Genomic DNA, 12,734 nt, shown 5'->3' with positions numbered 1-12,734 from the left:
TTATTTCCTAGGTTCGCAACCACCGGTCCGCGGACCAGTACCTGACCTTTTCTGAGATTCTGGATGTTTGAAAAGTTGCTGTTATAATATGTGTTGTGAATGAGAATGAAAAAAGTCATGATATTAATAATAATAAATACATGCAATTGTGCCCGGGGCATGTTTATTTTGCCATTATGTTGCCTTACTCACCTCTGACTTTAATCGTTTTGGACTTTGTCCTGACCTCCGAAAACACTAGTAATTCTCTTTTGTTAAATTCAATTGGCAGTATATTCACAAGGTTTTATGGCTGCCAGTTATTTGCAGAGAGCTGTAAATGTAAGCTTAACAAAAACGAGGTCAGTGTGTTCACCTTTGTGTCCCATTCCGTTTAATGTCTAATCGTGAGCTCGCTGTGATGATTTAGTGCACGTGAAGTCAATACAAAGTACACAGAGTACGCATTTGCTCCTGTGCCCAAAATATTTTTTTTCATCCATGTCCTGTCTGGAGCACTGGATTAGATCTGTTTTTACCATTGGATGGCATTACATTTCATTGATACTATAATACACATTCCAAAGACATGCATGGTAGGCTGATTGGACACTCTAAATCCCTCTGTGATTGGCTGGCCACCAATTCAGGGAGTCCCCCGCGTCTGGTCCGAAGTCAGCTGGGACAAGCTCCAGCACCCCCCGTTGTTCAGAAAATGAGATGGGAAATGTCTCTTTTCCTAATCTAATTATTTTTAACAGTGACAGTGTTAAATAGCAAGTAGATTCCCTTTGAAAAGAATGGTTGAACATTCATTCTTGATTTAAAATGTTTATGTAGTGGATTAGGACAAGGTTTCCTCAGGTGTGTACACTTGCTTGTTCCTATTTGTTTCCCAACATGCCTTGGGTTTGGAGTGTGGTAGCTAAAGTGCAAAGGTCATTTCTCCTTCATTGTGTTGTTTGTTTGTTTTTCGTTCCACTTATGTATCTCCGTTGGAGCCACAAAAACAAAACATTAACTATGAATGGTATGTTTTTTTGTAGTCAATTTAAAACGCCTGAATTATTCATTACCTATGACAGTAAATAATTTTGGTACTTGAGCTGGAAAGATGGAGAAAAATGCACAACACTTACACTCAGAGTTTATCATGTGAACTACACTTTTTTTAACTAAACAAATTAAAGCCTTACCTATTTATAATTATCAAATAATTAGTGAAAAATACTCACATTTCTTTGGGCATGAAGGTACGGTACATGAAAACCTATAAAAAGTAACAGGATGAGTAGTAATCAAAGTATTTCTGCAGGTTTTGTGTACTGTTGCATCACATACTGTAATTTGTCAACATAATGACTCAAACCCTCTAGAACATGTAAATTTAAACATTTTAAATAGTACTCTACAGTAGGGGTGTACTAATAGACACCCCATAGGACTAATTATGACTTGTCTGTGAAAATCATATCACGTAAAAGGTCATTTCATGTTTGGTCAAAAACAGACTTTTGCGGGGACTGAACAAAATGAAACATAAAATACCACTTTTGTCTTTTTTATTATATCAAAATACAAAAATTTGAGAGAAAAATTCCTTATGGGACTAAGCATTGGACATGATATGATGACATGGATGCGTCCATATTCTCGCAGGCGTGCCAAACGTGGCAAGGAAGAGCCGAGATGGTGCGCTCAAGCTGTCGCGACCACCATCTGTGGCACTTTTTTTTTTCCAGGCCAGAGTGACTTTTTTTTTTTTTTTTTTTTTTTTTTACATTGTAGCTTGTTTGTCTCCTTCAAGCACACCCTGACACTCACGCACCAAAGTTGATTTTACAGATGCCACTTGACAGCGGTGGGAAAAGTAATACAAATATCATACATAAGGCTTTGGTACAGCACCATACAGTATGAGTTAATTGTTCACAATGTGTCCATATTAAACCTGATGACTAGACGGAACAACAAAAGATTAAATAAACTACTTTGTTGCGCTGAGATATATTTACACATGTGGATTTTGTACCCAAATACAGAATGTAAACGTGATGAACGGCACAGAGTCGGGTGGATGGATGGATGGTCAATGGAAAATGTACATTTTCTTTCCTTTGAAGCACTACTTGGCTTGCTTGCTTGATTATAAACATTTTACGCTAAAACAGTTAACAATGTAGTGCTTTTTTTATTGTAGTCTACAATAATAATAATAATAATACATTCTAGTTCCTCAGTGCTGGTACACGAGAAAAAACGAGAAGAATATAGAAAATACTACATATTATTAGGTTTCTGTTCATTAACAACCAGCTCAGATCTCCGTGAATGATTGCTAAATGTATTGTATTGTCTCTACATGCAAGATTAATACAATAAAAAAAATTGTTAAAGTATCACTCCGACAGGAGCTAGTGAAGCAGAGAAATTGTGACCGAAAAAAAACAAAAACGGAGCTAACAGTACGTCCAGAGCAGCCCTCTTCTTCACTATACATGTTTCTTCTTTTTGAGAATGCAAGAAATATATATATATATATATATATATATATATATCTATCTATATATATATATATATATATATATATATATATATATATATATATATATATATATATATATATATATATATATATATATATATATATATATATATATATATATATATATATATATATATATATATATATATATATATATATATATATATATATATATATATATATATATATATATATATATATATATATATATATATATATATATATATATATATATATATATATTATAAAAAAAACAAGATCTCGGAAGACGACATCCTATTCTAAAAGAGGATGTGTGAAATTTCCGTGTACCAAATGGGGCCAACCTGTATTGTAATACAAGGAATACTAGACCTTTTCACCATGAAATCACACCACTGCTCCCCAGAGCTTTCTTCACTTAGGCTAACGATAAAAAGTAATGAGAGACAAATTAAAAGAGCATGAGAATCTGGAGGTTGAATGCAGTGCTTGGGATGATTTTTTTTTAACAGAGGATATAAAACTGTAAACACCCCTGTTCAAATATCAGGATTTTGTGTTATTCTATACATTAAAGCAATATCATTAACATTTCTTTCATGAACTGTTTGCGTGATGTAGGACAAAATATCTAATTACCAAAACAACACTATATTTATAGTAAAAAATGATGGTGAAAGCTCTTGGGCTGTTTGTCAGAAAATGATGAACAGTCCCAAATGCAATTAGTGTGAGTAAGAAACCCTTAGGCTCTTGCTAGACAGAAAAAAAGACAAGAAAAGTCTATTTGTGCTTACCACTGGTTAATTGGTATCCCTTCTCCAGTTATGCAACCAGATTAACATGCTCCTTTGATTTTTATTCTAAAAACTTGTACAGATCTAGCATTTGGACAGGAGTGTGTAGACTTTTGATATTCATTGTTTTATTGGGGAGCATCCAATATATGCTGTGATGTTGGGGAAGTGACTATTTTTTTGGTACTTTACACTAAAATATTGATTTTTTTTTCAATGACCAGAAATACAAGGATTCCAGGTCTGTTGATATAGATCTTTAAATTAATTTGTTAAACTATGTTTTTTTTCTAAACCTTTTTATATTTCATAGTATTTCAATGAGCAAGAATTTATGAAAAAGCCTTTCCAATTGTGCTTCCCCACAAAGGGCTTTTTCTGTGGTGAGAAAGTGGTGTGAGGTCAGTGAGAAAAGGTTCCATTTGTGTGGCATGCTTTAGAAAAAAAACATAAAAACAGCTGTAAGAATTGAAATGACAGACCTATAGGTGATTTCCCTCATTTAGGCTGGGTTTAAACTCTCAATATCAGTATACTACTTTTTTCGAGAGAGTACCTTGGAAGCACAGACACAAACACACGCTATTGAGACGAGTATTCTCGAAGTCATTTGAAGGTCACAAATCTAGTTGTTTTTTTTCCAAGGTTACTTAAGAATACGCAACTATTATTTCCAATACTGTTTGTTCTATCACCATCATCGCAATCCACATAGTTATGATAAGAAAGACAGCTCTAGTTTTAGCACCCCATCCCCAGCCCGACAAAAACAAATAATAAAAAAAGGTTGTGTTTTCTACTCTACAGCACCACCATTTTGAATGTAGCACCAAGTGGTAATGCTGAGAAGCCGCTACCACGTTTGGAAACGCTATGCAATGAGCCCGGGTTTGTTAACTTTTAGTAGCTTTACAGTATCGAGTCAGAGAAGCCCCCCTTTTAACGCTCTATCTGTTTCTATATAGGAAGTCTACCTGGAAATTTCTCGGCTTCAGAGGTAGTATCGGAGCCGTAATCATATCTCTTGCCCTGTTGTTTTAAAATTGTGTATACATAGTAGTAATATTTTGATCAACCGTCAGTAGGGCTGGGCGAATTTTAATTATTAACTTTATTTTTATGAAAACATTTGCTCAGCTATCAATTTCAACACTAAACTAGTAGCAGGATTGTTTTTCAGGAATAAACATTTCATTTTGACTGTTGATCCCTTGGGGAAGTCATTTTGTTTTCCACTGTACTTCCCATTTTAGATTTATTTAGAAATAATTTACAATTGTAATTCCACACATGTCTTGAGAGTAAACATTTTCTTATTATTTGCTTGTCATAAAGCTTGTTTGGTATCAGAAGAAATAAGGCAAGCACGAAGGAGAAGGGTAGGTATAAATTCAAATTTTGCATGGAAATAATCTTTTTTTTTAGTATATAATAGTGATATTAATAACATATTGCCCAGCCCTATTGTCACAACTGTGATGCCAGAATTTTGAGAAGTCTCTGCGTGAGCGGCTTAATTACGTTTAAAAGTTAAAGAATTGACTGGGATAAAATATACAGGCAAAAGCGATACATTATACGCTGCAAACATTATAATGTTCATTCCTCTGGGGGTGAAAGAATGTGCGCTAAAAGCATGGCAAACGAGGCACCTTAAAATATTTCCATTTAAAGCCGTACTGTAAGCAAATACTGTTTTTTTGTTTAATATATATATATATATATATAATCTAATTTTTCTCTACGTCTCTTGACATTTTTGAATATCCTCATTACAAGACGATCTTCCTGTAAAACGCGGTTTCTCTTTACAAATACGATACATGTACAGTACATAACAAATATAGATCTTATATATTTTGTTAATGTTCTTCTTAAATCACTGGGTCGTCGCCTATGCGTTCTTTTGATTCCTTATTGTAGTTGCATGATTTAAAAAAAAAAGTGTTGAAAACTAAACAAAGCTTATAAAGGGGGCCCAACAATAGCGAATAATTTGGCCTGAATGCAGGTTGCGCCTTCATTCAAAAGAAAACATCATCAGCGGTCATTCAATGCACTGCGACATCGGGACATTCATTTCCTGTATAGCGAAAAACATACATTCATTATCGGCTAGTGTCAAAAAATCAGCAATCATACAGTAGCTAGAAAGAAAAATACACTTGTTAAACAGTCGTTTTGTTGTTTGTGGTTGAGTTAAATAGACTCTCGGGACTTAGGTGTAAAATTTAGCATTTTGTCTTTGTTTCTTAGCCATATTTTGAGTATAATGGCAAAAACTAATGAGGGGAAACTAAAAACACATATTTCTAATCTGGCTTTGTTTTTAGAAACGGTGTCTATTACTTTAAGGATATAAGATTGCATTAGACATTGGAGTCTTTCATCACTACAAAAGCAATTGCTTATTAATTATCACTTTAGAGATATTCAAACTTGCAACAGCCAAATTTTTGTTTTCATTGTTCAATTCCCGAGGGTCCAGTTTGTAGTATTCATTGCTTTTAGCACTTTCCAACTTAATGAGGCATCGTATGCGAGCTGAGTTTATATTTTACATGCAGCACTTTTATTTTGTCTGCATTTACTATTATTTATTATGTACGTGTGTGTGTGTGTTTTTCTTTTAATTGCCTTTTTCCCCTTTTGGTAGCCCTGTGCGTTTCATAACCATTTGGAAATGCACGGCTGAAACTATTTTAAAAAAATGAAGTAATAAAAAAGAAAATAAACAAGAGTCATGCTTTCTCTCTAGCAAAACAGAACAACAGTACTAGTATCAGCGTCTTCTCTGACGCGACTAACGTGAGAAGGCGACGGAAAAAGGCAAGTTTAAGCTAGAAAAAAGACGAGCGCAAAGGCAAAAAAAGGCACCTACCGATGTGCCATGCGTCACAAGTGAAATTCATCCTATGCAAGATTATACGATTGGTCACCCTGTTCGTCTGAAAGCCGTCCACCACTGGCGAAACCGACCTCTTAACTCATCCGCCGTTCTTGAATACAATAGAATGAACGGACTCTCTTCTGTCCCATTTCATACAGATTGGAAGTCTATCGCCTTCAATGGCCGTGAGCAAGTTATCATCAAGACACAGTCTGAGTGATAGTACCGCAAAATAAACACAAGCTAACAGCAAGAACCAAACGCCAGCTACCGTGTCGAGCAAAAAAACAAGCGCCTCGCGTGATCCAAGCCATACTATTCGTTTTTTTTCTCTCTCCATATGTAAAAAGGTCAAGTACGTACAGTATACCACAAGAATTACAGCAACTCTGCGTTTACTCTGAGGTATATTTGGTGGTAAGAACCCTGTGTTTGAATACTGACACTATTTGTATTGTAGGAAAGTCGGTAAATGGACGTACCGGGCATAACAGTACACTGTATCACTGGAAAAACATATGGAGCCCCGCCCACCCGTCAATTCCTGCTTGAGTGGGGAAAAAAAAAAGATCTTTATTACTGTTGCACGACCTTTGATCCCTTGTTTTGACTATTTATATACATTATATATGTTTTCAAGTGAGATGGAGGGAAGCCGAACCAAATGTTCGTGTACTCACATTGTTGCCGCCGCGAAACCCCCATTCTGTTCAAGAGAAGATAAGAAAGCTGTTAGCTCGATACTAAGATCAGAATTTGGTGGGGGTAGAGCACAGCAGGCTCAGATAGGCTTAAGTCAGGTTCAATGGCTTGACCCCTCGGGTCAGCGGAGGGTCCCGTAATTGGGGCCTTCGGTGTCGGCGCCAGTCAGGATGCCCGTCTGGTCATCCTCGGAGCGCCTGCGATGCAGCAAGGAGGTCAAATAGAGATAGGGGTTCTTCTTGGTTTGCCTTTGCCTAGTTCTGTCGAGCACCTCGTCCTGGTGGGGTTTGTGACGTAGCTGCTGGGTCTGAGATGGGGTCGCACCTATAGGTGTGACAACCACAGGAGTAATGCATTGGAAGAGTGAGGAATGCAATTACATATTGACAGATCAATTGAGTCCTTGCAATGAGTAATGACAATTGTCCATAATTTAGACAACAGTGACTCAATGACAATCACCCGATGACACCAAAGCTTCCAATATTGTGAAACTATTCAAAAGTGCATGTTGTTTTTACTATATTATGGTGAATCAAGGTCTAATTTGGTAAACTTGTCTATTAAAGTCAAAACTATAACATATTTTTTGCATGAGACATCATAAAAAAATAACTGAAAACTGTAACATCAGAGGTCTACTGGGTTAAACTTCCCAAAGGGTGAACATGATATATCTGGACTGTCGGGTAATGAATGACTAGGAATAAAAACGTACCAGTTCTCCTTGTGGAGGTTGCGTTGTTATTGTTGTTGGAAGCCACTCCCTTGGCTTTAGTGATACAGTGGTGCAACAGTGCTGGTAGACTTTCAGACCCAGCAGCAGCACCACTAGACCCACCTAGGGGGTCCCTGAAGAGAGTACACAGAAAAGGAGAGAGAGTGGGGGCAGAGTGAGGGGGAGAGAGAGTGAAAAAGTGAGAGATAGAGAGTGAGAGAGAGAGAGAGAGAGAGAGAGAGAGAGAGAGAGAGAGAGAGAGAGAGAGAGAGAGAGAGAGAGAGAGAGAGAGAGAGAGAGAGAGAGAGAGAGAGAGAGAGAGAGAGAGAGGCACAGCACATGGTGTCTCCGTATTAATCCAATACTCCATCCCACAGATGAGTATAAAAGAAAAAAAAAAAGAAAATGATGGCGGGACACCGGTGTCACTGCTACTGAGCGGTCTGAAAACTACATATACTATATTAGCACTCATGGATGATAAGCGTTAGACACAATGAGGGAGGATAGAAGACAAGAGAAACTGTTGACATAAACTTGAAGCAATCATTACAGGAAAGACCCAATTACCCAAGACGTTGGCTTTGTTAAAATTGGCATATGTGAGATGATGTCATTGCAGTTTGGTTCTATTTTGGATGCAGGTTTGGGTCTTTACATAGTAACTGCTTCAGAAAGATCAAACTAATTACTTTTCTCACTAAGGACGAAAAAATGAATCTTTCTAAAAAGGATGGACGGAGTCGGTGATGTAAATTAAGCCTAAATATTTTCATTTCATGTATGGCACACAATTGAGTTGATCGAAAAACCATTGGAATTGTAATTATTAAAAGATTTGAAATGGAGAGAAAGAAAAAAGTCTAGTCTAGTGAAATCACAACGGGGGACCGGAATCTTGCTGGCGTGCAATGCATTATGAGTTGGTGGGTGGCGGATTTGCATATATACCTTCTGTAGTCTGTCTTTCATCGTTTTAAGATTCATAGTGCAAGGTGGAAAATTACTTAAATGTCGGGGCTAATTAGTTAATATGGAGTCAGCTAACCAGATCTACAGCAAGAGAACAGTTAACAAGAATGGTCTTGATGGCTTTCATTCCATGTTAAGGGGAATTATCTCTCAAACTGGAGAAAGTACAGTGAAGTTGCTACTCTCCATTTTTAACAATGGCAGAAAGTGCACAGCACATAATGCTTTGGGAAGTGGGAGGAAACCAGGAGAAAAGCCACACAATTTCCCAAATGATGGGGAAAAAATGAATTGCTAACCAGCACAATTTCCGTCCCCAAGTCCGGAACAAAAACCTATCCTTGAAACACAATGAATAGACCTTTAATAAGTACATTTCCAGTATTTTCAAAATGGATCCAGTTAGTATATTTTCATAGATTTAAAGTTAAGAATCAGTTGTTGCAGCTTGCTTTGAAAGCTGCAACACATTAACATTGAATTTGTGACTCAAGCAAGAACCAAAGGACCTCATTGAGTTTTCAGTGAGTTCAGGTTCTGCAGGCCAAAATGCATTAACAGATCTTTTTAAAGATGGCGCCGGCCTAATACTGCTGTGGAGAAAGAAAGCGAGAGGCATTAGCCGAGAAAGAAAGGGTGGAGGACAAATTGGAGGGGGAGGCGCGGCGTGCTGGCTTAAAATGCAGCACGTCTTCCATATAGACATGAACACTATACAGCACACGTTGATCGACATGAACACTGCGGTACAAGAGGCTTCACCATGCTGACGGGAGGAGATGGCAGGAAGAGGAAAATGGCCGTTAAGAAGGACCAGTCAAATGACGGGAAAGAAGGAGGATGGCTATTAAAACGGTCACATGACGTAAGAAAAAAAAAACGCAAAGCACAAATGAGACAGAGAAGTCAGCTTTTCTTGTTATTTGTTTGGTCATATAGAGAGAAGTTTAGAGAATGCATGCATGGCATTTTGCACATGGAACAAATCTTTAAAGGGGAATACTCCTTTCTCTCGTTCAAGTGCGTCCTCTATTGATTCAAGGCTGCTTTTTCTTTATCCATGCGCAGGTAAACATGTCAAGCAAAGTCACACGCAAGCCTAATTGGCTGCGGCTTGTGCCGCAGCAGGCTTAAGGTGACAGCGCTATTATTGACAAATGCACCCTGCGGCCATGATGATTACATTATTACCATTAATGGCGCTCACTTGAATCTAGCACAGAGGCACCACCCAAAGCGATTCCCCTTTAAAGGAGAGAGTGATTCGAGCCCTCCACCTGCTGACCCCCTCCCCTCTCAAACATGGGTCCGACCCTTACCTATTGCGGCGTGGGGGGTCGGGTCACAACGCTGCCCAGATAGCTGAGATCAATCAAAGACAAATCAGGTAAGACCCTTGCCCGCTAGCAAACAGCAGTCATATACTGCTACCATTTCCCCCTTTGGAGACCACCAGCCACGTACACCTGCCAGCCCTGACATGATGGTTGGCCACTAAGAGCATGGGGAAAATACTTTGCATTGTTCATGTAATTGTTGTGTAAGAGACTATAGTGCTAATTGGCTAGTTGTTTAATTATGAATACTAATAATAAATGTACATATTAGGAAGAAGCAGAGAGTGTTACTCTGAGTGTACTACTTTTTGCAGAATGCATGGTCACCTGAAAAAACAATTCTCAATATCGGCTACTTACTCCTATTATTATACTATTATGTTATTAGATATTGTTATATTCTTATTTATTATGTTAATGACTTGAAAGGTGAAAGTTGTAGGATATATTCTTATTTTTTTAGATTGCCATCCCATTTATTTTATGGCTCATTCTTCTGCAATGAATGTACTAGCAAAAGTAGATTGCGACTTTTCACATAAAGAAGAGACTAAATAAGATATGCATATGCGTGCTCAATGCAATTACATGCCTTCTGCATATTAAGGAACAATATGCATCCTGACTAGAGCCATTTAATTTATGTTTTACTTGGAATATACGGCAGACAGGTAGAGATTATTCTCTGGCGGAATGATCACCTACCCTGAGGCTGATATCTGGAGCTGGGAGGGCTCTGAGGGTAGCATCTCATCCTCTGTCCTTCTCTGGGACGGCCTTTGACCGAAAACATCCCTGCCCTCCGGCGGGGGCGAGGGGGACTGCGAGGGGTAACTGGCCGCCGTGGAGGCGTAGGACATGTGGGCCTGGTAACTGGAGCCGACCTGCTTGCCGCCCTGACTAGTGGTAGGAGAGGCCGTCAGGGAGGACCTCCGGGAGAAGGTGCCCGAGGGTTGCAGGGTGAGCTCGGGCATCTCCAAAGACCGAGAGGTGCGGAGGATGCTGGGGCGTGGAGGTGGGCGCACTAGAATATCTGGAGAACCTGGCTGGGTGCTAAGGGGGCTTTGGGAGAGAGGGGACAGGCGGGATGGTTGAAGTACTAAGGGAGGCAGGCTGGGGTCTGCTCGGCGCCCCGCCCTCGGACTGAGCCAGGACTGTGGGCTACTACTTGGGGCTGTGCTTGGGCTCCCAGCTCGGGCTGCCGGGTCAGGGTAAGGCAACACTGGTACGCCCATTCCGTGGGCCGTGTGTCTGAGCTGGCCGAGACTTTGGGCCTGTTGCATAGCTAAGCGCCTAACTGGAGGCCCCGGGGGCCTGTCTCTGCCCTGGGGGGCGACGGGAACCTCCAACTGCAGGAGTCTCGGACTCATCGGATCCGCCATGGGAGGGAGGTGGAGGCGACCGGGTGGGAGCGAGTGAGAGAGGTACGAGGGTGGCTCGGTCATGTCCGGATGATGCAAAGGATGGTGAGGGGGAAGCATGAAGCGTGGACCCTCCAGACTAAGGAAGGGTAACGCTTGAGGCTGCCAGCTGTCAGGTGAGCGAGGGGGAGTGTGAGACAGAGAATGGCCGGACGTGGTGTACTGATGGTGCTCCATCTCTCCGCTCTCCTCAGGAATGGAGGGGTAGCCAAAGGGCCCCTCAGAGGTGCCCGGGGGTGAGGAAAGAGCGGAGCTATGCGGGCTAACGTCAGGCATGTAGAATGGTGGTGGAATCCCTGATTCGACGCGGCTGCCTAGATAACCATAGAAGGGGCCTTGGGGGAAGCCCCTGTAGCGGGCGGACGGGGCCTGCCCTGAGGCGTGAATGGAACTACCCTCTGCAAAGCTCATACCTTCCATGGCCCTGTGCATGTGGGGGCTGTAGGTGGGAGGCTGCGTGGACTCCAGGCTGGAGGACGTTGGAGAAAGCTGGGGCCTCAGCGTGGGCATGATGGGCGGCAGGGGGCCGGGGTCGAAATCGTTCTCCTCGTCAGACTGCCGAAAATCCGGGTACAGATCGGATTCCTCAGCAAAGGGAAAGCCCTGGATTCGGCGGTGCGGCGGGCTGGTATCCATGACGAAGCGGCCGTCGGGGCCCCGGCATATTAACTCGATCGGTGTGGTGACTTCCGCTTCGTGCTTTGACACGCTGTATTTCTTGCTGGCTATGGCACGCTTGGTTTTCTTGTAGAATGAGAACTCCTTGTCCTTATCCCGTTGAGGGCTGGGCAGCTTCCTAACGTACAGCCCGGGACCGTGGGAGCCATCAGAAGAAATGGATCGCGGCCGGGATGGAGGGGAGCTCTCCGGGCTTATCTTCCCTGATGACAACCTGACAGAGAAAGGGGCATAGATAGCCTGTCATTTAAAATGCAAAGGAGTTGGTGCAAATTAAGCGACACACACAAACACACAGAAAATGGGAGTCTATGCCCTCCCTTGCTATTAAATTTTCCTTTCCTGGCAGTCAAAACCTGCAATGACCTGGTCCATAAAAGGTCAAAACTAAGTGATTACGTTGGTTAACTAAAAAAATATCATTTAATTCAAACACTTCTTGACTTGTTGACCACTTTTGTTTTTTCTCATAACCACCTTATTTTCTCTGTATTTGTGATTGCACCATGCAGCTTCACACAGAGCAGCTGTCTTGGTACCTTAGACATTTGCTTTAGTCGTCTCTAGGATACCTCCAAGCAGGCTTCATCAGCTCATGCACATATGCTGCATTGAACAGCTTTAGCCCGTGTATTGGTATGAAAATCCATCTATTCAGCCTCAACAATGAGCAGTAGTAAAGAACAGCCTATGGCGACGACAGCATGGTAGAC

The 12,734-nt window shown here is 40.7% G+C and overlaps 1 protein-coding gene across 3 annotated transcripts in view; it reads right to left on the bottom strand.

Annotated features, from left to right (window-relative positions):
- Window positions 1-2,762: 2,762 nt before the first annotated feature.
- Window positions 2,763-12,734, bottom strand: part of igsf9ba (immunoglobulin superfamily, member 9Ba) — a 31,615-nt gene continuing 21,643 nt past the window's right edge. For 2 of the 3 annotated variants that reach the window (XM_077722991.1, XM_077722993.1), the window contains 3 exons: window positions 10,628-12,235; window positions 7,614-7,747; window positions 2,763-7,219 (listed from right to left, as the gene is read on the bottom strand). In XM_077722991.1, coding sequence (XP_077579117.1) covers window positions 7,017-7,219; window positions 7,614-7,747; window positions 10,628-12,235 — 1,945 coding nt within the window. In that variant the 3' untranslated portion in view covers window positions 2,763-7,016. Of the gene's footprint in view, window positions 7,220-7,608; window positions 7,748-9,904; window positions 9,948-10,627; window positions 12,236-12,734 lie in introns of those variants that run through there. The other variant, XM_077722994.1, reaches the window with a different exon arrangement.

Source organism: Stigmatopora nigra, chromosome 8, assembly GCF_051989575.1.
Source record: "Stigmatopora nigra isolate UIUO_SnigA chromosome 8, RoL_Snig_1.1, whole genome shotgun sequence".
NCBI classification, from domain to species: domain Eukaryota; kingdom Metazoa; phylum Chordata; class Actinopteri; order Syngnathiformes; family Syngnathidae; genus Stigmatopora; species Stigmatopora nigra.
The sequence above is the reverse complement of the archived record's forward strand: the minus strand, read 5'-3'. Positions and strand labels throughout refer to the sequence as shown.